Genomic DNA, 21,257 nt, shown 5'->3' with positions numbered 1-21,257 from the left:
AGGACCTTAGCTTATTAGTCAAGCAAGTGTTCTACCACTTGAGCCACATGTCTTCATCCTGCTTTTCTTTTTCTTTTTGCCAGTCCCGGGCCTTGAACTCTGCACCTGGGCTCCTTTTGCTCAAGACTAGTACTCAACCACTTGAGCCACAGCATCACTTCTACTTGTAGATTTTTTGGTAGTTAACTGGAGATAAGACTCTCTTGGACTTTCTTGTCCAAACTGACTTCAAACCTAGATATTCCTGTCTTAGCCTCCTTGACTAGCAAAGATAACAGGCATGAACCACCATTGCCTGGATTATGCCTGCCATGCATGTGCTGACCAGTATATTTTGAGTGAAAGAAAGAGAACCTATGGGGATGAGATTGGAACAAAAAGATGTGATAATCACCTTAGTAAGTAACTTGAGAAGTGTGGGAAACAGCAAGCAGGTCCTGAATAAGGAAGCAAGTGATGAGGTTGTCAGGCTCAGGATGACTGCTTTAATATGTCTCTACTTAAGAATATTCTCCTTTGTACATATAACTGATTTTAAGCTAGAAAATAAATTTCTCCTTGGAATTTAAATAAGATTTTTAAGTTGGTACTTGTTTTTCTAAGAATAGATTTAAAAAAAAAAAAAAACTTAAATCTCTGGCAAATATAGCGATCCTTAGAGAATTTATTTTTAACTCCCTAATTCTTGGTTGTCTCAATTTTAGTCAAAACTTGGTTTCCTTGGATGAGGAAATGAAAATTAAAGAAATACGTTGATTCTTTTTTTTTTTCTTTTTGTGGTTTGGAAGTGTTCATCCAGCATTTCAGCCATTTCATTCATGTTCCACGCATGCTATGGCCAAACAGTACCAGGAAACAGCTTTAGAAGTTCAAGGGCAGAACTTCACATATTTAGCTTGAACAATAAAACTATTGGAAGGGGCTGGGTGTGGTGGCTCACGCCTGTAATCCTAGCTACTCAAGAGGCTGAAATCTGAGGATCTCAGTTCAAAACCAGCCCGGATACTAAAGTCCATGAGATTCTTATCTCCAGCTTATCACTAAAAAAGCAGAAGTGGGGGCCGGGAGTTTGGCCTAGTGGTAGAGTGCATGGTAGCATGCATGAAGACCTGGGTTCGATTCCTCGGTATCACATACATTGAAAAAAGCTGGAAGTGGTGCTGAGGCTTAAGTGGTAGAGTTCTAGCCTTGAGAAAGTCCAAGGACAGTGCTCAGGCCCTGAGCCCAAGCCCAGGACTGGCCAAAGAAATAAATAAAATAAATAAAATAAAAAGCAGAAGTGGTGCTGTGGCTCCAGGGGTAGGGCAGAGGCCTTGAGCTGAAGAGCTCAGGAACAACGCCTAGGCCCAGAGTTCAAACTCCACAAGTCACAAAAACAAAACAAACGGTATTGGGCCTGGGATTGGGGCTGGGAGCATAGGGTAGTGGTAGAGCACTGTATATGTGGTACCAAAAGTGCCAGAAGTGGCACTGTGGCTTAAAATGCAGAGCACTAGCCTTGAGCAAAAGTGTTTGACAGTGCTCAGGCCCAGGACTGGCAAAAAAAAAAAAAGTTGTATTGCTCCCAATATTTGCTTATTAAAAATTCTTAAATACTTTAACTATTGTATTTCATTGATAATTATATATTTAATATTATCATCTTAATTATTGACTTAAATATTTAATTAATTGGGGCCATCAGGAGAATATAGCCCCAAAGATGATATACGGAGGGGTTATCATTAATCAGGTAACCAGTACATTTCTTTTTGGACAGTGCCATCCCTTCCCTCAAGCTCTCTCAAGCTTTTCATCTCCATCCACAAGTTCATTTTCAACATAGTGAAATACTATGAATAGTGAATACCATTGTTTCATTTTTTCACCCTTTGTTTCTCCATTTCTGTACCCCATTTTACCCTCCCAAAGACAGATAAACTGAACAAACAAGACAAAAAGAAAAGAAAAATAGCAAAAAAACAAAAAACCCTCACTTCCATAAGAATCTGATATAAGTAGCCAAAGATCTAAGGTTGAAAGTAATGAGTTACAAATATAATCACCTTTTCCAAAACTGAAATATTTCCAGTCCTGACATGTTCGAAAACTTGTTGTCTGGATACTTTTTGCTGCTAATTAACATCTCTTTTTACAGGATTTATGAATAAAATTTTCCATCCCAACATTGATGAAGCGTAAGTAACTACTTAAAAATTTAAATTTTAGCAGCGACTACACTTAAGAATTCATCCCTCTTTTTCTCTCTCCCCCTTTCCCTTTTCCTTCTTTTTCTCTCTTCCTTTCCTTCCTCCCTTCCTCTCCCTTTATCTCCCTCCCTTCCTCTTTCCCTCCTTCTCTCCTTTTTCCTGCTCCTTGTTTCAAAAACTAGCCTTTCCTTTGAGGTTTTATGGAGAGGAGCATAGAACTATGTAAATGCTCGACACTAAAATCTGAACTACTAAGTTATACTTCAGCAATCACTCTATAAGTTTTTCTGGTTTGGAGTTTGTTTTACTGCTGCTGCTGTTGTTTCTGTTTTTGTGACCAGGTCCTTCATTTCCCTCTATATCTACTGAACATTTATAATATTACAAATATTTCAAATGTTCTTAATTGTTTAAACACAATTGTTTTTGGGTTCAAATTTGTTATTTTCAGCCCTTAAAGTATTTCTTAGTCCTTAAGAAAAAGGCAACTATGCATTAGTTAAATAAATGTGGAAATTATTCACTCACAAAAAAAGGAGAAAAAGGCAACTATGAGTGACTGATTAGCTTCACAAGCTTTGTTTTAGTTAATGAATCTTATGTACTTTTATTGTATTTTATTAGTGATACTTAAAAAATGTATCTAAAGTATTTAGAATATATGAACACATGAATTTGGACTGCAGCTTTTACTTTAATGGCATTCAACTTTGCTGTTCCTTACACAATTTATATGTGAAGTTTTTTTTCTTTTTGTTCCAGTCCTGGGGCTTGAACTAAGGGACTGGGGACTGTCCTTGAGCTTTCTCAAGGGTGGCACTCTACCACTTGAGCCACAGTACCACTTCCAGCTTTTTCGGTGCCTGTGGTTCCAAGGAATCAAACCCAGGGCTTCATGCATGCGAGGCAGGCACTCTACCATTAGGCCACACTCCTGATTCTTACACATAAAGTTTTTCTGAACTTGGATACATACATTGTGTCCCTTAATATTTATTTATTAGACATTCTAATTAGTATTTTTTTTTTTTTTTGCCAGTCCTGGGCTTGAGCTCAGGGCCTGAGCACTGTCCTTGGACTTTCTCAAGGCTAGAGCTCTACCACTTGAGCCTCAGCACCACTTCTGGCTTTTTTTTTTTTTGTATGTATGTGGTACCAAGGAATCGAACACAGGTCTTTGTGCATGCTAGGCAAGCACTTTAACCACTAGGCCAAACTCCCTCCCGGCCCCCTAACTAGTATGCTTTTTTAAGATAGCCACGGTGAAGTTGTTAGATCCAAGAATTTAATAGGACTGTAATCTACCACTTCGTTTTCCTTTTAGGAAAGGATTCAATCTAAAATCATACGTTGCTTTTAGTTGTCTGGTTTTCTTAAAACTACACTTGTCTGGAACAATTCCTCATCTAACCTTTGTCTTATAAAATTAACTTGTTTTTTTGTTTTGGTGCTGGTCCTGGAACTTAAACCCCTAAGGCTAGGTGCTTGTCCTTGGGCTATTTTTGCTGAAGGCTAGCACTCTACAAGTTGAGGCACAGATCTATTTTCAGCTTTTTTTTGATGGCTGATTGAAGATAAGAGTCTCACTGACTTTCCTGCTCAGATTGGCTTTAAATCACGATCCTCAGATCTCAGCCTTCCTGAGGAAGGATTATAGGTAGGAGACATTGGTACCCAGTTAAAGTTGACATTTTTAAAGAATATAGAGCAAAGGCTGGGAATGTGGTTAAGTGCTAGTGTGCTTGCCTGGCATGTACAAAGCACTGGGTTCGGTTCCTCAGTACCACATAAACAGATTTGACAGAGAAGGTCAGGGACAGAGCCCAGGCCCTGAATTCAAGCCCCTGGACTGGCAAAGATAAGTAAAAGTAAGGAATATAGAGTATTTTTACAGATCTTCCATTGCTTTAGATATATCTGTTCATTACATTCAAGGTATGCTCATATTAAACTTATACTCTGGGTAGCACAAGGTCTCTCTGCCCCTTAATTCCTATGACCTGTTTTCTGCTTTTGTTTTGTTGTATAGTTTTTCCTTCTCCATCTATACATGAAGCATTTAAGAGCCTGTAAATATTATACTTATTTTCCAACAAATTTTTAAGTTTATTGAAATAGTTTTTCTTGATGAATAAAATTAGTTGCCAGATTCTTAGAACTAAGTTGCTAATTCTCTTTTAAAATGCCATTCTTTCCATCTATTTCAGGTCAGGAACTGTATGTCTAGATGTAATTAATCAAACTTGGACAGCTCTCTATGGTGAGTTTGGCCATGGAATTTTTTTGAAGATGTTGAGACACTGTCTTGAAAAGGCTATTTGGCTTTTCTTATGTGGTTTAAAATGCTGTTTTTGAATTTTATGTTGGGTAGGGATTTTGACAGGCTGAATGAGAAAATTGATCAATGAAAAAAATGACTTTTTGAAAAAGTATAATGTAGGCCGGGAGTATGGACTAGTGGTAGAGTGCTTACCTAGCATTCATGAAGCCCTGGCTTTGATTCCTGGGTACCACATTCACAGAAAAAGCCGGAAGTGGCACTGTGGCTCAAGTGTAGAGAAAGCCCAGGCCCTGAGCCAAAAAAAAGAAAAAAAAAGAAAAAAATATAATCTTCAATTTGGTAATGCAAACGTATGCAATTTCCATGTTATGGCATATATCAAAAGGTACACAAACACATATGAAGAATTTTTATGTGTATTCAAAAGCCCATTATGTTTATATATTCATTTAGTTTTAGAAAAACTCTTAGGAGTACTCCTCCAGAATTAGGGGAATGATAGCATAAAAGGTTTCAAAAGTCATCTTTTTCAAAGATCAAAAGCTCCTTATGAAGCAAGGAGTATTTTAGCCTTCCTTCCGTACTGTAATTGCTAATTCATCTCTTATAATAAATCAACAACTGATCAACCTCTGAAAAATACTTTGTGTGACTATAAGGAGTGACTTATCTTCTTGAACTTGTAACCTGGTTGAGAAGCTAAAAATATTTTAAAGTTATTTAGGGATGCAACAAATCTTTATTTTTACCCATAAGTGGAAATCCTTAGGATTCATCGATAATCCCTACTCTGCTGCCTCTACCCAATGAAGCTTCCTCTGCTGGTGATGATTGCTAGTTGCCCTTATATTTTATAGCTTGCTTTTAGGGCCCACTTTTGCTTTATACCTTGTATTTATTGTTTATACTTGCTGTTGGACAAATGTCTGATGTGTCTATAAAGCCTGAGGGTGGTTGTCTCTGTTTCCCCTACTGGAATTTAGTCTCAAGGTCTTGTGTTTCTGCGTTCTATCACTGAACCAAGTCCTAGGACTTACAATGCAGTACCTTTCACTTGTCATATTGCAGTTGCTAAAAGGGCATAAGCAAAGAGAAAAGATCCCTTACAGCTGAACTTTCCTAGGAGTGACTTCCTTGGTTGAAGAGTTATGAAACCTTTTAACAATCTGAGGTAGACAAGATGTTCCATCTATAGTTTGAAAGTCATCTTTTTTTGTTAGGTTGGTGAATGAGACTCAAAGGATGGTGAATGAGAATCACCAGTAGCACACATTTTATTCATCCCCAACTCCTCCTCCTTAATTTTCCTATTCAAAAGTTACTCTCTGCATAAATACCTTCTTTTTTCACTTCACACATCACTTCTTCATAGACACCTCTTTGCCACCTCATTTTTATTTTTTCTGTTTTAAACTTAAAGAAAAGGTTTGGTTCAGGTGGTAGGGTACCCGTCTATGGAATGTAGTTTCAGATAAGAGTTGAGTCCCAGTCCCAGACCTAAAAAAAAAAAAAAAAACCTCTTAAAAACTGTTACATGGTTATTTGCTTATTGCTTATCTTGTCTTGTTGGATTGTAAACTCTATGACTTGTCTTAGCCTTGTGTACACACACACACACACACGCACACACACACATTCTACAATGGTTGGTGTACTGTAGGGTTCAACTATGTGTTGAATGAAACATTCCCAGCATCACAATACTGTTTTAGGGAGACAGTGACTTGTAAGAAGATAAGGCAATAAGAGAAAACATATACTCTGAAATTGATTAAATGGGGGCTGGAAGTATGGCTTAGTGGTAGTGCTTATCTAGGATGCATGAAACCCTGGATTTAATTCCTCAGCACCACACAGAAAAAGCTGAAAGTGACGCTGTGGCTCAAATGGCAGAGTGGTAGCCTTGAGCACAGAGAGGCTCAGGGATAGTGCCAAGCTCCGAGTTAAAGCCTTACAATCAGGAAAAAACAAAGATTTTTGTTGTTGTTGGTTGTGGCACTTGAACTCTGGGCCTGGGTGTTGTCCCTGATCTCTTCAGCTCAGAGGTACCACCCTACTCCTTGAGCCACAGCACCACTTCCAGTTTTCTGATGGTGAACTGGAGGTAAATGTCTCATGGACTTTAGTGCCTGGGCTGGCTTTGAACCGAGATTCTTATATCTCAGCCTCTTGAGTAGCTAGGATTACAGGCATGAGCTATCATACCCGGCTAAAAAGATTTTTTTAAAGTAAATTATGTCTTATGGCAGGCTGCCTGGAATATCTGATGTAATTATGTATTTTCTTAAACTACATTCACATTTTAGAAATGTACATATCAAAATACATACTGTAAGCTGGTTCCAATTATAGTGACGTAAATTGGACTTTAGTTTCACTAAGTATTTTAAACTGACCAGAAAGGTTTTTAGATCAGGTTTGTTGATTCTCAAGTAACTCATATATAAGAACAAAATTTTTTTGTGAAATAAAATTTAAAAACCTATAACTCATACACTTATGGTATATTTTTGAGTAGTTTTAAGTATATCAGTTATGTGACTTTTTATTTTTTTTTTTTTTACCAATTCTGGTGCTTGAACTCCGGGCATTGTCCTTGGGCCTTCTCAAAGCTAGAGCTCTTCCACTTGAGCCACAACACCATTCCTGGCTTTTTCTATGTATGTGGTACCAAGAAATCGAACCTGGGTCTTTGCGCATGCTAGGCAAGCATTCTACTACTAGGCCAAACTCCTGGCCGCTTGTGACATTTTATCACCTCAAAAAAACCCGTGTCTGATGCCAATATCTCCTATGTATAGTCTTAGCTACTTAGGAGGCTGAGATTTAAGGGTTGCAGCTTGAAGCCAGATCAGGCAGGGAAATATATGAGACAATTAATCAGCAAAAATCTGGAAATGAAGATGTAGTTCAGGTGTAGCTGGAGCCGAGCACTTCACTGCCATATAGCCGTAATGTACACTCACCCTCATTTCTCCAACCTTCATTCTATTGCTCCTGAACTGGTACATTATGCACATTACTAATTAACTAGACAAGTGAAGTGGAAGACTTCTCATATAAAATTGGACAGATTACAATTCTTACACTTAGGGTTGGTAACCAGTAGATTAGACAGCCCTGTTACTGTAGTAAAGAGAAAAATCAACATTTGAGATTCCACTTTCTCTGGAGTCAGCTGGGCTTTAGTAAAACACAAGTGACATTGAATCTGACAGAAGGAGCTTGGAGATTCTGCAAGACAAGGCTAATTTTATCAGGCATTTAGAAAAAAAAAATGAAATATACGCTTGTTTGCTATGTCCTTTTCAGCCAAGTATCCTATGAATCTTTCTAAATTGGTTTGGCTGAAGGTAGTTGTATCTTTAATGCTTTATGTTACACTAGTGTGTGCTATTTCCAGGTGTTGTAGCTATACTGACAAGTATAGAGATTGGCCAACAACTATATCTGAACTGTCTCAAAAACTGAATAGTGATCCATCTATATTGGAATCAAGGCATAACCCCACATCTGAAGCACCTGGATATAGTGAGTTAATAGGTAGAATAGAGCTTAATTTGTAGGTGTAATGTCATCTGTCATATATATATAGACTACTTGAGGCCTGGCTCAGGTGGTAGAATGTCAACTGTGAGCAAGCAAGCTGAACCTAAGCCAAGAGTATAAGGCCTTGAGTTCCAACCCCAGTATCACCATATCACCACCAAACACACACAAACTGAATTTTTGATTTGCTGGCATTTATATTACTTAGTTGACTCCATAATGGCTCTCTTTCATCTTGGAAATCTTCTGAAGTGGTATTAGTATGTGTCTCTGAATTTTAAATGTTTATCACAGAGAATGGATTTTATTGGATTACAGTTGAGTAAAGATTCATTTTGAGTACTGGCAGTCACCATTAGAACTATGGAATGATCCATATTGTAGGTTGAGGAACATCAGCCAGCCAGAGGATGGCTACAAAAAACTACCACAGCAAGTTCTGTTATGGCTTGGGACCAAGCCTCATTCTTTTTTTTTTTTTTTGCCAGTCCTGGGGCCTGGACTCAGGGCCTGGGCACTGTGCTTGGACACTTTCTGCTCAAGGCTAGCATTCTACCACTTTGAGCACAGCACCACTTCTGGCTTTTTCTGGTTGTGGTATGGAAGACTTTGTACATGCTAGGCAAGCCCTGTGCCGCTAGGCTAAAAGCTTCATTCTTGATTAAGTGGACATGCACCCTAATTTTTTTTTTATTGTAATATATAAATTCTGCCCTGCATGTAGAGACTTGGCTCATAATTGTATGAGGTTATCCCTTGTTAACTCTTTTCTGACATTAATGACAACTAAGTAATTGCCTAGAAATTAAAACTTTTAACAAGTTTTAGTATAATCTCAAGAATACATGACTAGCTAAATACACATTAACTGCCTTCATTTCAGGAAGGTTAATAACAATCCTATTACCATGTTCTAGCTTGCAGTCTTTTCTGGTAAGCAAGATCTTACTAAGTTTAAACTAGAATGACCTCTAAAAAAACACCTTGGTAAGGTAAGACCAGGGGCTGGTTTTCCCATATAGTCAAGGACATGAAATACACAGCTGAAATTCCCAGATGATTGCAACTTACTTGGGCATTAGTTTCAACTATAATGACCAAAAACCCAAGGAAGAGTTTCATCTAAGTCACATGAGAATTGATGTCCTATGATTTTTTTTTTCTTCACCTTTTCCCCCTCTAGTTGAGAATAGGATTTCCTTTCTCTTCTTTCAGCCCTACTTCTTATTGAATTATAAAGCAAAAAGTGTAATGACTGTCCCACTAGAGGGAAAGAGAGACTGAAATGAATGCAAGTTTGCTTAGTAGCAAGAATAGGAGAATTTGAAGGAAAGGCAAGAGAAGCTTGCTCTTTATGAGAAATCGCCAGGGTGATCATTTGTTTTAAGGAAGCTTTCTCTGGTTACAGACGTTTAGAGTCTTGGAGATCATTCAGGAAGTAGTTGTCCTGATTCAGCACTGAAATGACATCCAGCTTTACAGAGTCATGCCAGGGGAAGTAGAACAGGAGCTAGAAACTTTTGTTTTTGTTTTCATTGTTTGTGCTTTTTGCCTGGTGCTGGTCTTAGACCCTAGTCTTCCTACCTATCCCTCACTCACTGGTGGGACCACAGATATGTTGGCTGTTAGTTAAAAAGGTTTTGCTCATTTGAATAGAGTCTATATCTTCTGAGTACTTGAGCCCCACCACACAAAGTTGGATACATTTTGTTAGGGCAGTTAGACTTTGGGAGCTGTCTGAAGTATATGGAGTATGGAAAGGAAGCCCAACCAGATTCCTTCCCGAGGTTTATAGCCCATGAGACCAGAATGTTAAAGTCAGCCTACCCCTTTTATTAGAAGAAGAGAATGGGTTTTCAGAAAAGTAATTTGAGACAGGTCAAGTCTGATAAAATTAGAAATATAATGAACCAATTATAGCCCAGTGCTGTGGCTCACATCTGTAATCCTAGCTACTCAGGAGGCTGAGATCTGAGAATTGCAGTTCAAAGCAAGAAAGTCCCTGAGACTTATTTCCAGTTAACTACCAGAAAACTGGAAATGGCACTGTGGCTCAAGTGGTAGAGCGGTAGCCTTGAGCTGAAGAACTGGGAGACAGCACCTAAACCCAGAGTTCAAGTCCCACAAATGACCAAAAAAAAAAAAAAAAAAAAAAAAGGCTGCAAGTGATACTGTGGCTCAAGTAGTAGAGTACTAGCACTGGCAAAAAAAACCCAAAAACAAACAAACAAAAAAACCATAAAAATTTGTTAGTTAGCATACACGTAGTCCTTTAAAATTACAAAACTTTTTCCCAGAATGAATGTGTGCACGGTTTTTGTTTTATTGTAAAGGTGATGTGCCAGAGGGGTTACAGGAAAGGAGTACATTCCCTTGTGAACAATGTTAGCCCCTCCATAGCTGACTTTTTTTTCCAGAGCTGTTACAATACTAATACAATACTGTTTACAGTCCTACTCTGCAAGGGGCTGATGTTTCTTGAAATAAATTGATATTTTGTTCTTAAAAAGGAGCAGAAGTTTGGCCCTGAGTTCAAACTCCAGGTCTGGCAAAGAGGGAGAGGGAGAGGGAGAGGGAGAGGGAGGGAGGGAGGGATATGAAATAGTCAAGGAAAGAAACTCAAGTATGTAGAGCTTCTGCAGTATCGACTTCCCTTCCTATTTTCTTTTTTTTCTCCCTCCCTTCCTCTTTCCCTCCCTTCCTTCTTTCCTTCCTACTTATCTACCTACCTACCTACCTTTGTACCTTCTCAACCCCCTCCCTTCCTCTTTCCCACTTTTCCTATCTTTTCTTCCCTCCCTCCCTCCCTCTTTCTTACTATGGGCCTAGAGATTGAATATTTTAGGCCATGTACATGCTCATGGCTGTATCCTTGAGTTTTTTCCACAGCCTCAGGTCTTCACCTGGAAAGGTTTCTAGATATGTGTATGAGAGCAGCTCCTTTTGATGGGACTCTGGCTTAGTACTATGCTGGTGATTTTGAGGAATGCCTCACTGATATAAAGAGCCAGAGCCAGAACTTCCTGGCCTATAGCAGCTATCCTCCACCCAAAACCACTCTGGACTTTTCCTCTTCTGTTTTATAGAGGTGACTCAGCACATCCATAGAACTAGATCAAAGGTGTGTTAATGCAGCAAAACATAGAAACAGAAAGAACTAATAGTTGAGGTTTTATTTGTTTAGAACAAACATAAGGAAAGCTACTTGTTGGTAGCTTGAGGAAAACTTATTAGAAGGGATATAAAATCTCTTCCTGGAACACAAGAAGAACATATTATAGAACATGCTTATGGAACATATTATCTGTTTCTTCAAAGCACCTCTGAACATTACTAAAAGAGAACAAAAACTATGGTGTTTGTTTTGTTTTGTTTTTTTTGCCAGTCCTGGGGCTTGAACTCAGGGCCTGAGCACACCATCCTTGGGCTTTCTGAAGGCTGGAGCTCTACCGCTGGAGCCACTGCACCACTTATGGCTTTTTCTATGTATGTGGTACTGAGGAATTGAAGCCAGGTCTTCGTGCATGCTAGGCAAACACTCTACCACTAGGCCATGCCCCTGGCCCTATGTGTGTATGTGTATGTGTGTATGTATGTGTGCATACATGTATGCATGTATGTCGTGGGCCTTGAACTCTGGGCCTGGACGTTGTCCTTGAGCTCTTCAGCTCAAAGCTAGCACTCTACTATTTGAACCACAATGCCACTTCCAGTTTTCTGGTGGTTATTTGGAGATGAGTCTTGTGGACTTTCATGCCCAGGCTGACTTTTGAACTGTGATCCTCAGATCTCAGCCTCCTGACTAACTAGGGTTATAGGTGTGAGCCACTGGTGACCAGCTTGTTTCTTTGTTTTAATATAGTTTTATCTGCTAGGAAGATAATCATGAGCATGTTTTGTTTTGTTTTGTTTCACCAGTCCTGAGGATTGAATTCGGGCATGAGCACTGCCCTTGAGCTTTTATTCCCAAGGTTAGCATTCTACCACTTGAGGCACAGTGTTACATCTGGCTTTCTCTGTTTATGTGGTACTGAGGAATTGAACCCAGGGTTTCATGCATGCTAGGCAAGCACTCTACCACTAGGCCACATTCCCAACCCACTATACTTTTTTAAAGGTTTCTGTTGTTTATTTAGTAGGAGTATTCAGTAGCTAATCCTTTTGAGCAACACCCCAAATCCTCTGTGAGCAAGCATGTATGAACAGCATACTTCTGGTGTTGTCATTTAATTATCACACCACCTCTGTAATGTGCTATAGATGCCTAGACAACCTCCACATAAAGCTCATCCTGCTGGCCTTGAGCTTGTGAGAGAGGGCAACTTCGGGAAGGGGAAGGCATGTCCTAGATCATACTTTGGTTTCCCTGACCATAAGGCTGTAAAATTATGCTGCATGTATGGGTTACTTGCCCCATCATGGAAGTTGAGAGTTTGTTTTATCCATTAACAGAGACAACATAATGAAGATGCCAGGTTTGAAATCGAACTTCTTTGTCAAATTACTTGAATCTCTGTTTCTTTTTTTCTTTCCCCCTTTTTTTAATTTTTTTTTTTTGCCAGTCCTGGGGCTTGAACTCAGGCCTGAGCACTGTCCTTGGGCTTTCTATGTATGTGGTACCAAGGAATTGAACCTGAGTCTTCATGCATGTTAGGCAAGCACTCTACCACTAGGCTAAACTCCCAGCCCCTTCAGTTTCTTTACATATAAAATGGAGATAGTTTGCCAGGCACTGGTGGCTCATGCTTGTAATCCTAACTACTTATAAGGCTGAGACCTGTAGATCATGGTTTGAAGTCATCTTGGGTAAGAAAGTCCATGAGATTTGTCTCCAATTAATCATTAAAAAGCTGAAAAAGTAAAGCATTGGCTTAGGTGGTAGGGCACTAGCCTTGAACACAAGAAAGCTCAGACAGCTCCTAGGCCCTAATTTCAAGCCCTAGGATCAAAAATAGAGCTGGAGACAGTAATGGTTACCCATCCCATATATTACAATAAAATGTAAATGTATGTAAAAAGTACTTTAGAGTACCTTGACTAAGGCCCTGGATTTAATTCCTAGCAATGCAGTAACAAAAATAAGAGAAGTGGGAAAACTGTCCTTCAAAGGGACTATCTTAATCTGGTTCTTCAAATGAAAGATACATTTTAGGAATCTAGTTGTATTGAAAGTTAATGTGTAATATAAGTCATGTGTAGTGAAGCATAGCATACTGTTATGGAAAACCATTCCTGTGTCGTTAAGTATCTAAAAAGGTAGGTAGAAGGTATCTAAGAAGGCAGAGTTGAATGCTGAATTCAAGTGAATTTATGTGAACCTGCATGTTTCCCAGCATTAAATGTTTGTTTGTTTTTTCCAGATCTTACCAATATATTTGAGTCCTTCCTGCCCCAGTTGTTGGCCTATCCTAACCCCATAGACCCTCTCAATGGTGATGCTGCAGCCATGTACCTCCACCGACCAGAAGAATACAAGCAGAAAATTAAAGGTAAAAAGGCACAAAGGCACATAAAAAGGGGTCAGAAGAACTTAAGTCTATCATTTAAAACCTTTTTTCCTTTTTTTTTTTAGGGGGTGAAGAGTACTGGGATATAAATTTCTCAAGCTTGTCAGGCAGGTGCTCTACTGCTAGGCCACACCTCTATTTTGCTTTAGGGACTTTTTGATAGGGTCTCACTTTTTGCCCCAGCTAGCCTGGACCATGATCTTTTACTAATGCTTCCCAAGTAGTGGGAATGACAAGCCCACACTACCAAACCCAGCTTTCTATTACTTGAGATGAGGGTCTCAATGAATTTTTGTCTGGGCTAGCCTTGAAATACATTAACACCTTTCACACCTGTAATCTTAACGACTCCCAAGGCTGAAATCTGAGGATTGCGATTCGAACTCAACTAGTGAGACTCTTAGCTCTCAGAAAAACTTTAAGTGGAGGGCTGGGAGTTGGAAGTGGTGCTGTGGCTCAAGTGGTAGAGTTCTAGCCTTGAGAAAGCCCAAGGACAGTGCTCAGGTCCTGAGTTCAAGGCCAGGGACTGGCAAAACAATAATAATAATAATATATGTGGCTCTAAGCCTTAAGCATAAGCGTTCAAGGAGGCTGGGACTGGTGGCTCACACCTATAATCCTAGCTTCTCAGGAGGCTGACATCTGAGGATCAAGGTTCAAAGCCAGCCCAGGCACAAAAGGACCTGAGACTCTTATCTCCAATTAGCCTCTAGAAAATGGGAAGTGGGACTTGGCCCAAGGGTTAGGGCAGTAGCCTTGAGCTGAAGAACTCAGGGACAGCCCACAGGCTAGATTCAAGTCCCATGACACCCCCCCCCCTCCAAAAAAGAAAAGAAAAGAAGAAAATAATAATGGCCAGGAGTTTAGCCTAGTGGTAGAGTGCTTGCCTAGTATGCATGAACACCCAGGTTCAATTCCTGTATCACATACATAGAAAAGGCTGGAAGTGGTGCTGTGGCTCAAGTGGTAGAGCTCTAACCTTGAGAAAGCCCAAGGACAGTGCTCTGGCCCTGGGTTCAAGGCCCAGGACTGGTGTGGTGGTTCATGTCTGAAATCTTAGCTAATCAGAAGGCTAAGATCTGAGGTTCACAGTTCAAAGCCAGCCAGGGCAGGAATCACTGTGAGACTCTTATCTCCAATTAACCTCCAGAAAACTGGGAATGGCACTGTGACTCAAAATGGTAGAGTACTTGCTAGCCTTGAGTTGAAGAGCTTAGGGACAACATCCAGAACCAGAGTTCAAGCCTTCAGCCCTAGGTGTACATATGAGACCCTTCATTATGACAAGTCTATATACAGAAAGCAGTTCTACCAAAAAGAAAAAGGATTCAAAGTCATTGAAAATATACTTAAGTATTAGACATAGAATCTACAACACTAGCTTCCTCAGAATATGTTGCCGCTCAGTTTATTTGCAAGAAATGGCAATAGGAGTACTTATGAGCACTTTAATACCTAAGTCTTCACTCCTAACTATGCAAGTACAAGATGTACAAGAGCATTGAGAATTACTTACTGAATAATAATTTTCCTTCTGTTTCTTATTTCCTCCCGGTCTCTATAGGATATTGTTTGGTACTTTTGTTTAGATGAAGTAGAAATGTATAGTTAATTTACTTAGGTCTCAAAGTGTTTTGTAAATATTTAATTTATGTGACATAATCACTTCATAGACCAATATACATTCTAAGAAACAGGCAGTCCATTTCAACCAGATAAAATTACATTACAAAATTATGTTAAAAGTTTGACATAGGGGCCGGGAGTTTGGCTTAGTGGTAGAGTGCTTGCCTGGCATGCACCAAGACCTGGGTTCGATTCCTCGGTACCACATATACATAGAAAAAGCCAGAAATGGTGCTGAGGCTCAAGTGGTAGAGCTCTAGCTCTAGCCTTGAAAAAGCCCAAGGACAGTGGTCAAGCCCTGAGTTCAAGGCCCAGGACTGGCAAAAAAAAAAAAAAAAAAAAGTTTGACATAGGAATTACTTAACAGTGCCTGCAAGCCACAGATATCTCAATAGAATGCGTTTCTATAGTTTTTATGCTCAGTATGTATGCCTCAGCAATTAACACAAGCTCTATTTTAATGTATATCTGCTCTAGTTCTGCTACAAAGAGCCCTGTCTACGTTAATCTTATGTGACTAGCTCTAATTGAAGGAGCTCTAGCTTTCTGAAATACTAGTATTCTGTCGCGTAATTTTTTTTTTTTTTTTTGCCAGTCCCAAGGCCGAACTCAGGGCATGGGTACTGTCCTTGACCTTTCTCAAGGCTAGCACTCTACTAGTTGAGCCATGGCGTCACTCCTGGCTTTTTCTGTGTATGTGGTACCAAGGATTTGAACCCAGGACTTTGTGCAGTTAGGCATGCACTCTACCACTAGGCTATAGCTCCAGGAAATACTAGTATGGATGGTCATTTTTGTCTTCCCTAATAGTCTAAGAGAATGATGACCATCAGACCTGAGCTCAGCCTGGCTTCCTTCTGTGCCTTTATGTAACCCTTTCATTTTTGTCCCCTCCTGATTCTTTCTCAGACTTACTCCCCTCTCCAATCTGCACTTTTTGATTTCCCTACCCCATTTCCAGAGCTTCCTTTATCTGCTTCTGTTGGCTGTTAGGAAACAGACTATTTGTGTCATTTTCAAGTTTCTGCCTCTTTGCCTAAACTCTACAGTCATTACTTCTCTGCTGAATCTGTGACCTCATTTCTTCCTGATTTATGAACTCTTCAAGCTACATTTTCCTGGACCTCTCTGAAGCTTTGGTGTTTCCCCTCTAGCTTTCTAAATCTTGTCATTCCAATGTTTTTTATTTTTGGCCAGTCCTGGGGCTTGAACTCAGGGCCTGAACACTGTCCTTGAGCTTTCACAAAGCTAGCACTCTGCCACTTGAGCCACAGCACTGCTTCTGGCATTTTCTATATATGTGATGCTGAGGGATTAAACCCCGGGTCTTCATGCATGCTAGGCAAGCACTCTACCACTAGGCCAAACTCCTAGCCCATACTTACAGCTTTTTGGTGGTTAATTACAGACAAGTCTCACAGACTTTCCTACCAAGGCTGGCTCCAAACCATGATCCTCAGATCTCAGCCTCCTGAGTAGCTAGTATTATAAACATGTGACATTGACACCCAGCTAAATCAGTATTTTTTGTGTGTATGTCAGTATTGGGCCTTGAACTCAGGGTCTTGCCCTCTTGCATGGCTTCTGGCTCTTTCACTCAAGACTGGCACTCTACCACTTAAGCCACACCTCCAAGTTCCAGAGTTAATAAGTTGATTTTCTTGTCGTTTTTGTGGTACTGAGATTTAAACTCAGGGCTTTGCATTTGCTGGACTGATGCCCTACCTGGAACAGCACCTCTAGTCTTCAGCCCAGCTTTTTTTGCAGAGTTATAGATTTGAAAGCAGCTTAATATTGGCAGCCTGTACACGTGGTACCTTCCAGTTGTCTATAGATGTTGGTTTATTGCTCTCAAATATTTGATTAAGTATGGCATCAGCCTCTGATGCTGAGGTTTGGGTGGGTTTAAAGGACCCAAATGTATTCATTTTATTAGATATAGAAAGTTTCAAACCTCCAGAAAAATATAGAACAACTTAATCCCATGTGTTCACCACCTACCTATATAACATTACTTGCTTTAGATACTTTTCAAGAAAGACGACAGGTATAGGCCTCTCTTAATCTTGTTTTTATGTCTTAGAATTGGATGAGGCTAAGCCTTTCCTTTGGAATAGCCTGTGCACACTGAAGCTAGCAGTGGCTGCCCTGCCTCTTTGGCCCCTCTGCTGAATCCTTCCACAGTTCCCAGCCCTAGTCTCTCTCTCCCTCCCCTCTCCCTCTCCCTCTCCCCCTCTCTCTCTCTCTCCCTCCCCTCTCCCTCTCCCCCCCCCCTCTCTCTCTCTCTCTCTCTCTCTCTCCCTTCCTCCCCTTCCCTCCCTCTCTCTCCCCCTCTCTCTCTCTCCCTCCCTCCTTCCCTCTCTCCCTCTCTCTCCCTCTCTCTCCCTCTCTCTCTCTCTCTCTCTCTCTCTCTCTCTCTCTCTCTCTCTCTCTCTCTCTCTCCCCCTCTTTCCCTCCCTCCCTCTCTCTCCCTCTCCATTCTTCCCTCTCCTTCTCCCTCTTCCTCCCTCTCTTCCTCTCTCTCCCTCCCTCCTCCTTCCCTCTCTTCCTCTCTCTCTCCCTCCCTCCTTCCTCCCTCTCCCCCTCTCTCCCTCCCTCCCTGTGCTTCTCCCACTCCCTCTCTCTTCCCCCTTCCCTTTTTCCTTTCTTCCTCCCTCTCCCACCTTCCTCTTCCTTTCCTCCCCCTCCCTTTCTCCCTTTCCCTCTCCTCCCCCCCTTGTCTCTCTCAGCTCTTTGTGCCTCTGTCTCCTCACCAGTGACTTTGTTCACAACTCCTGAGTAAGCACTTCATAAATTTGTTTCCTTGCATATACTGAAGAAAGCTGGAAGTGTCAAAGCCAGGCACTAGGCATTGGTGGTTCACACCTATAAACATAGCTACTCAGGTGTAGATGAGAGGATCACTGTTCAAAGCCAGCCTGGGCAGGAAATGCCATGAGACTTTTATCTTTAGTTAGCCACCAAAAAGCTGGAAGTGGAGCTATGTTCCAGTCCCCAAGCCAGCCCCCAGCCCTCCCCGCACCAAGAAAGCAAAAGCTGGTGTACAGCAGTAGCTCCTGAGCAGGAAGAGGTCCTGAGGCGTTTCCCTCATCGGCAGAGGCAACTTCTGACCTAAAGGTTATTTTATGGTATGATGTTATTGTAAATGCTTAAAATAAATTTATAGTGAACTGAAGGGGCTGTAAGTCTCACATGTGCAGAGTTGGTAAAAAAAAAAAAAAAATGTGGGGTTGCATAACGACCCCTGTGCCAGCTCCTCAGCTTTCACTCCGTGGGCCTTTCCAGCCTCTGGATTCCAGCCCCTGAAAGTCCACACACAAAGGGTACAGCTTGCATGCCTAGTGGGATTGGCACCGTCTAGCTCATACTCTATTAGCAGTAGTTAGAAACTGTGCATATTAGGAAACGAGTTTATTCAGAAACATGCAAGGTCCTGGTAAATCACTGTGGAATTAATCTCCTGAAGCACATGTCTATCCACTCACTCTTTGTGTTTCCTTCCTCCTACCCCCTGTACAGAATACATCCAGAAATATGCAACGGAGGAGGCACTGAAGGAGCAGGAAGAGGGCACTGGTGACAGCTCTTCAGAGAGTTCTATGTCTGACTTTTCGGAAGATGAAGCCCAGGACATGGAGTTGTAGTAGAAAAAGCACCTGCTTTTCAGAAAGACTATTATTTCCTAACCATGAGAAGCAGACTATAATATTCATATTTAAACAAAGCAATTTTTTTTATTACTAAACAAGGTTTTTATGAATAATAGCATTGATATATATATATTATATATCACCCTTTAGATCTTGATTTCTTGGTCATTTCTCAACCTGAGGTGCATAGCATATTCCCACATTCCATTTTGGTAGCAATATGCGGTCCGAATGCATGCATTCATAAGTCCATTGGCCAAGTCAGTCTGTGTGCTGCTGAACTGTCAAAAGAAATAGGCGCTCTGATGCGTATACATGAATGAAACTTACAGGAATTGCTTCTTTATCGATGGTTCCAAAGAAACAAACCAAACCTACCAGCTCTTAGATGAAGAATAGAATAGTGCATTTTCAGAGTGGAAAGGAAAAAATTGGGGAGGAAGAGGCCTGCTTTGAGAGCATGTAAATCAACTGTTCCTACCTGTGAGGCCTGGGATGGGGGCCGTTTCTGTGGAGCAGCAGTGTAAAACAGGGAGCTAATTGGAAAAATGAAACTTTAACATATTTTTTGACTTGGGTTTTGAGTACATTTTTATGTGTAGATTCCTGCCCTTCTTGCTACTAGACCTGCAGCTACAGTGTTTTTGCCACAGTGTTTTTGCTTTGGAGAACTTTTGAGAATTGTTCTCTGATCCTGATTCTTTTTCTTGGGGTACAGCTTGCCATCCAGACCATTTTTGAGAGGATAGAACAGGAGGAGAAAAGTGACGGGAAGAAACGAAACTCATCCTGATCCGGGCCAATTGGAGACCACTACCCAGGACAAAAGCTTTAAACTGGAGGGAGTTTCTTGTTTTGTTTTGTTGTTTCTTTTTTAATTTGTGTGAATTGTGCTTAGGTTATGAATTTAATCTTGCCCTACCAAGAGACAGTCTCCTCTGTGGTCAAGCCTCTCCGTGGACCATTCGGTGCCGAAGACCGCCTGCCTAGTGATCATCAGGCCTGGGCACTCTCCTCCATGTCTGGGTTTTATCTCCCCACTGGCTGCTGTTCCTGGGGTAACCTGGTCATCATCTGCTTGTAGAAGGGAGAACAGTATTTCACACCCAACACATTTGACATTTACAGAGTAATAATTGAAACAAATAGACATCTTGTACTCAATGTGGCTCCATCTAGGGAAAAACCAGCTTCTGAGTTTGGGAAGAAGGGATTGGAGACAGGAGACAGAGATTGGGGAGGGGAGGGCGGGGATAGTTGTCTCCTGTGTACACATAGAGCAAGTGAGAAAGTTTTCATGCCTGCTGCTGGTTCAGGCAGTGCTCAGCTAACCTGTGCCCAGGTTGTCTGAGTGTTGTCTGCAGAATCTGGAGGAAACTGGAGACAGTTAGGCAGAGCTCTATTTTTGCCACAACCAGTGGGACAATAGCATAATTAGCCGATCCTAAAACCTGCGAAAGACAACTTCTGGGTGTCCTTCTGGGATAACTTTTCTTTTTGATGTGTGTTTTTAGTTTAGAAGTACTATATTCCACAAGGTTTAAGTCAATGAGGTTGGAAGATACCCTTATTTTTTTTTTTAATTTCCAAAAGCACAATCAATCTTTTCTTTGAAAATCTATATAGAGTACAACTTGCTTTTAGCATGATTATTTTCCTAAATAAAAAGACAAACAATTTGCTTATTTGATGTTAATTACGGGCATGAAGCAAAAGGTTGTTGAAAACGTGAAGTTCTGTAGGGCTGTGGTTAGTAACCGTGCTGAGTTCTCTGGAGCACTGGTGGCTTGTTGAGGGGTAGTATTAACTGTTGAACATGTAATGGTGTACTTTTACCTATGGCACTGTCTTCTCATTGCTTTGGGGGCGGGAGGGTCTCTGGCAGCACTGTCACTTGCTTCCCTGATGCTTTAGCAGCTTGCCTGTGCTGTAACCTTCACTGTAGGTGCTACTAGGTAGGCGTGAAGTGCTGGGTGGTGATTTGACTTCAAACAATAAAAAAATGTATTTTTTCAATATTGTATACACAATAGTGTTCTAATTACCTTTCAAAACACACACACACACAAATACAAATTCCAGATAATTGCACTTGATATTGTCCAAAAATACAAAACCAAGCTGGGAAGGTGGCTTAGTGGTAGGATGCTTGCCTAGCATCCATGAAACCCCAGGCTCAATTCCTCAGTACCACATAAACAGATAAGGCCAGAAGTGGTGCTGTGGCTCAAGTAGTAGAGCATTAGTCTTGAGCACAGAGAGGCATAGGGACAGAGCCTAGGCCCTGAGTTCCAGCCCCAGGACCAACAAAGACACACATACAGATACACACACACACACACACACACACACACACACACACACACACACACACCGTAGTTTAACCAAGTTTCAGGAAGGTCTGTGAGCAGTAGTACTACAGCTCTGCCCCTCATAAAATTGACTTGGCTCCCAT

At 40.9% G+C, this 21,257-nt stretch overlaps 1 protein-coding gene across 1 annotated transcript in view; it reads left to right on the top strand.

Moving 5' to 3' along the window:
- The window catches only part of Ube2h (ubiquitin conjugating enzyme E2 H), a 76,179-nt gene extending 55,361 nt beyond the window's left edge, over nucleotides 1-20,818 (top strand). The window contains exons 4-7 of the mRNA XM_090333288.1: nucleotides 2,138-2,177; nucleotides 4,397-4,449; nucleotides 13,380-13,508; nucleotides 18,672-20,818. Coding sequence (XP_090189414.1) covers nucleotides 2,138-2,177; nucleotides 4,397-4,449; nucleotides 13,380-13,508; nucleotides 18,672-18,796 — 347 coding nt within the window. The 3' untranslated portion in view covers nucleotides 18,797-20,818. The remainder of the gene's footprint in view (nucleotides 1-2,137; nucleotides 2,178-4,396; nucleotides 4,450-13,379; nucleotides 13,509-18,671) is intronic.
- Nucleotides 20,819-21,257: the final 439 nt, after the last annotated feature.

This window comes from Megascapheus bottae, chromosome 5 (assembly GCF_031878675.1).
Source record: "Megascapheus bottae isolate mThoBot1 chromosome 5, mThoBot2.hap1, whole genome shotgun sequence".
Taxonomy (NCBI): domain Eukaryota; kingdom Metazoa; phylum Chordata; class Mammalia; order Rodentia; family Geomyidae; genus Megascapheus; species Megascapheus bottae.
The sequence above is the reverse complement of the archived record's forward strand: the minus strand, read 5'-3'. Positions and strand labels throughout refer to the sequence as shown.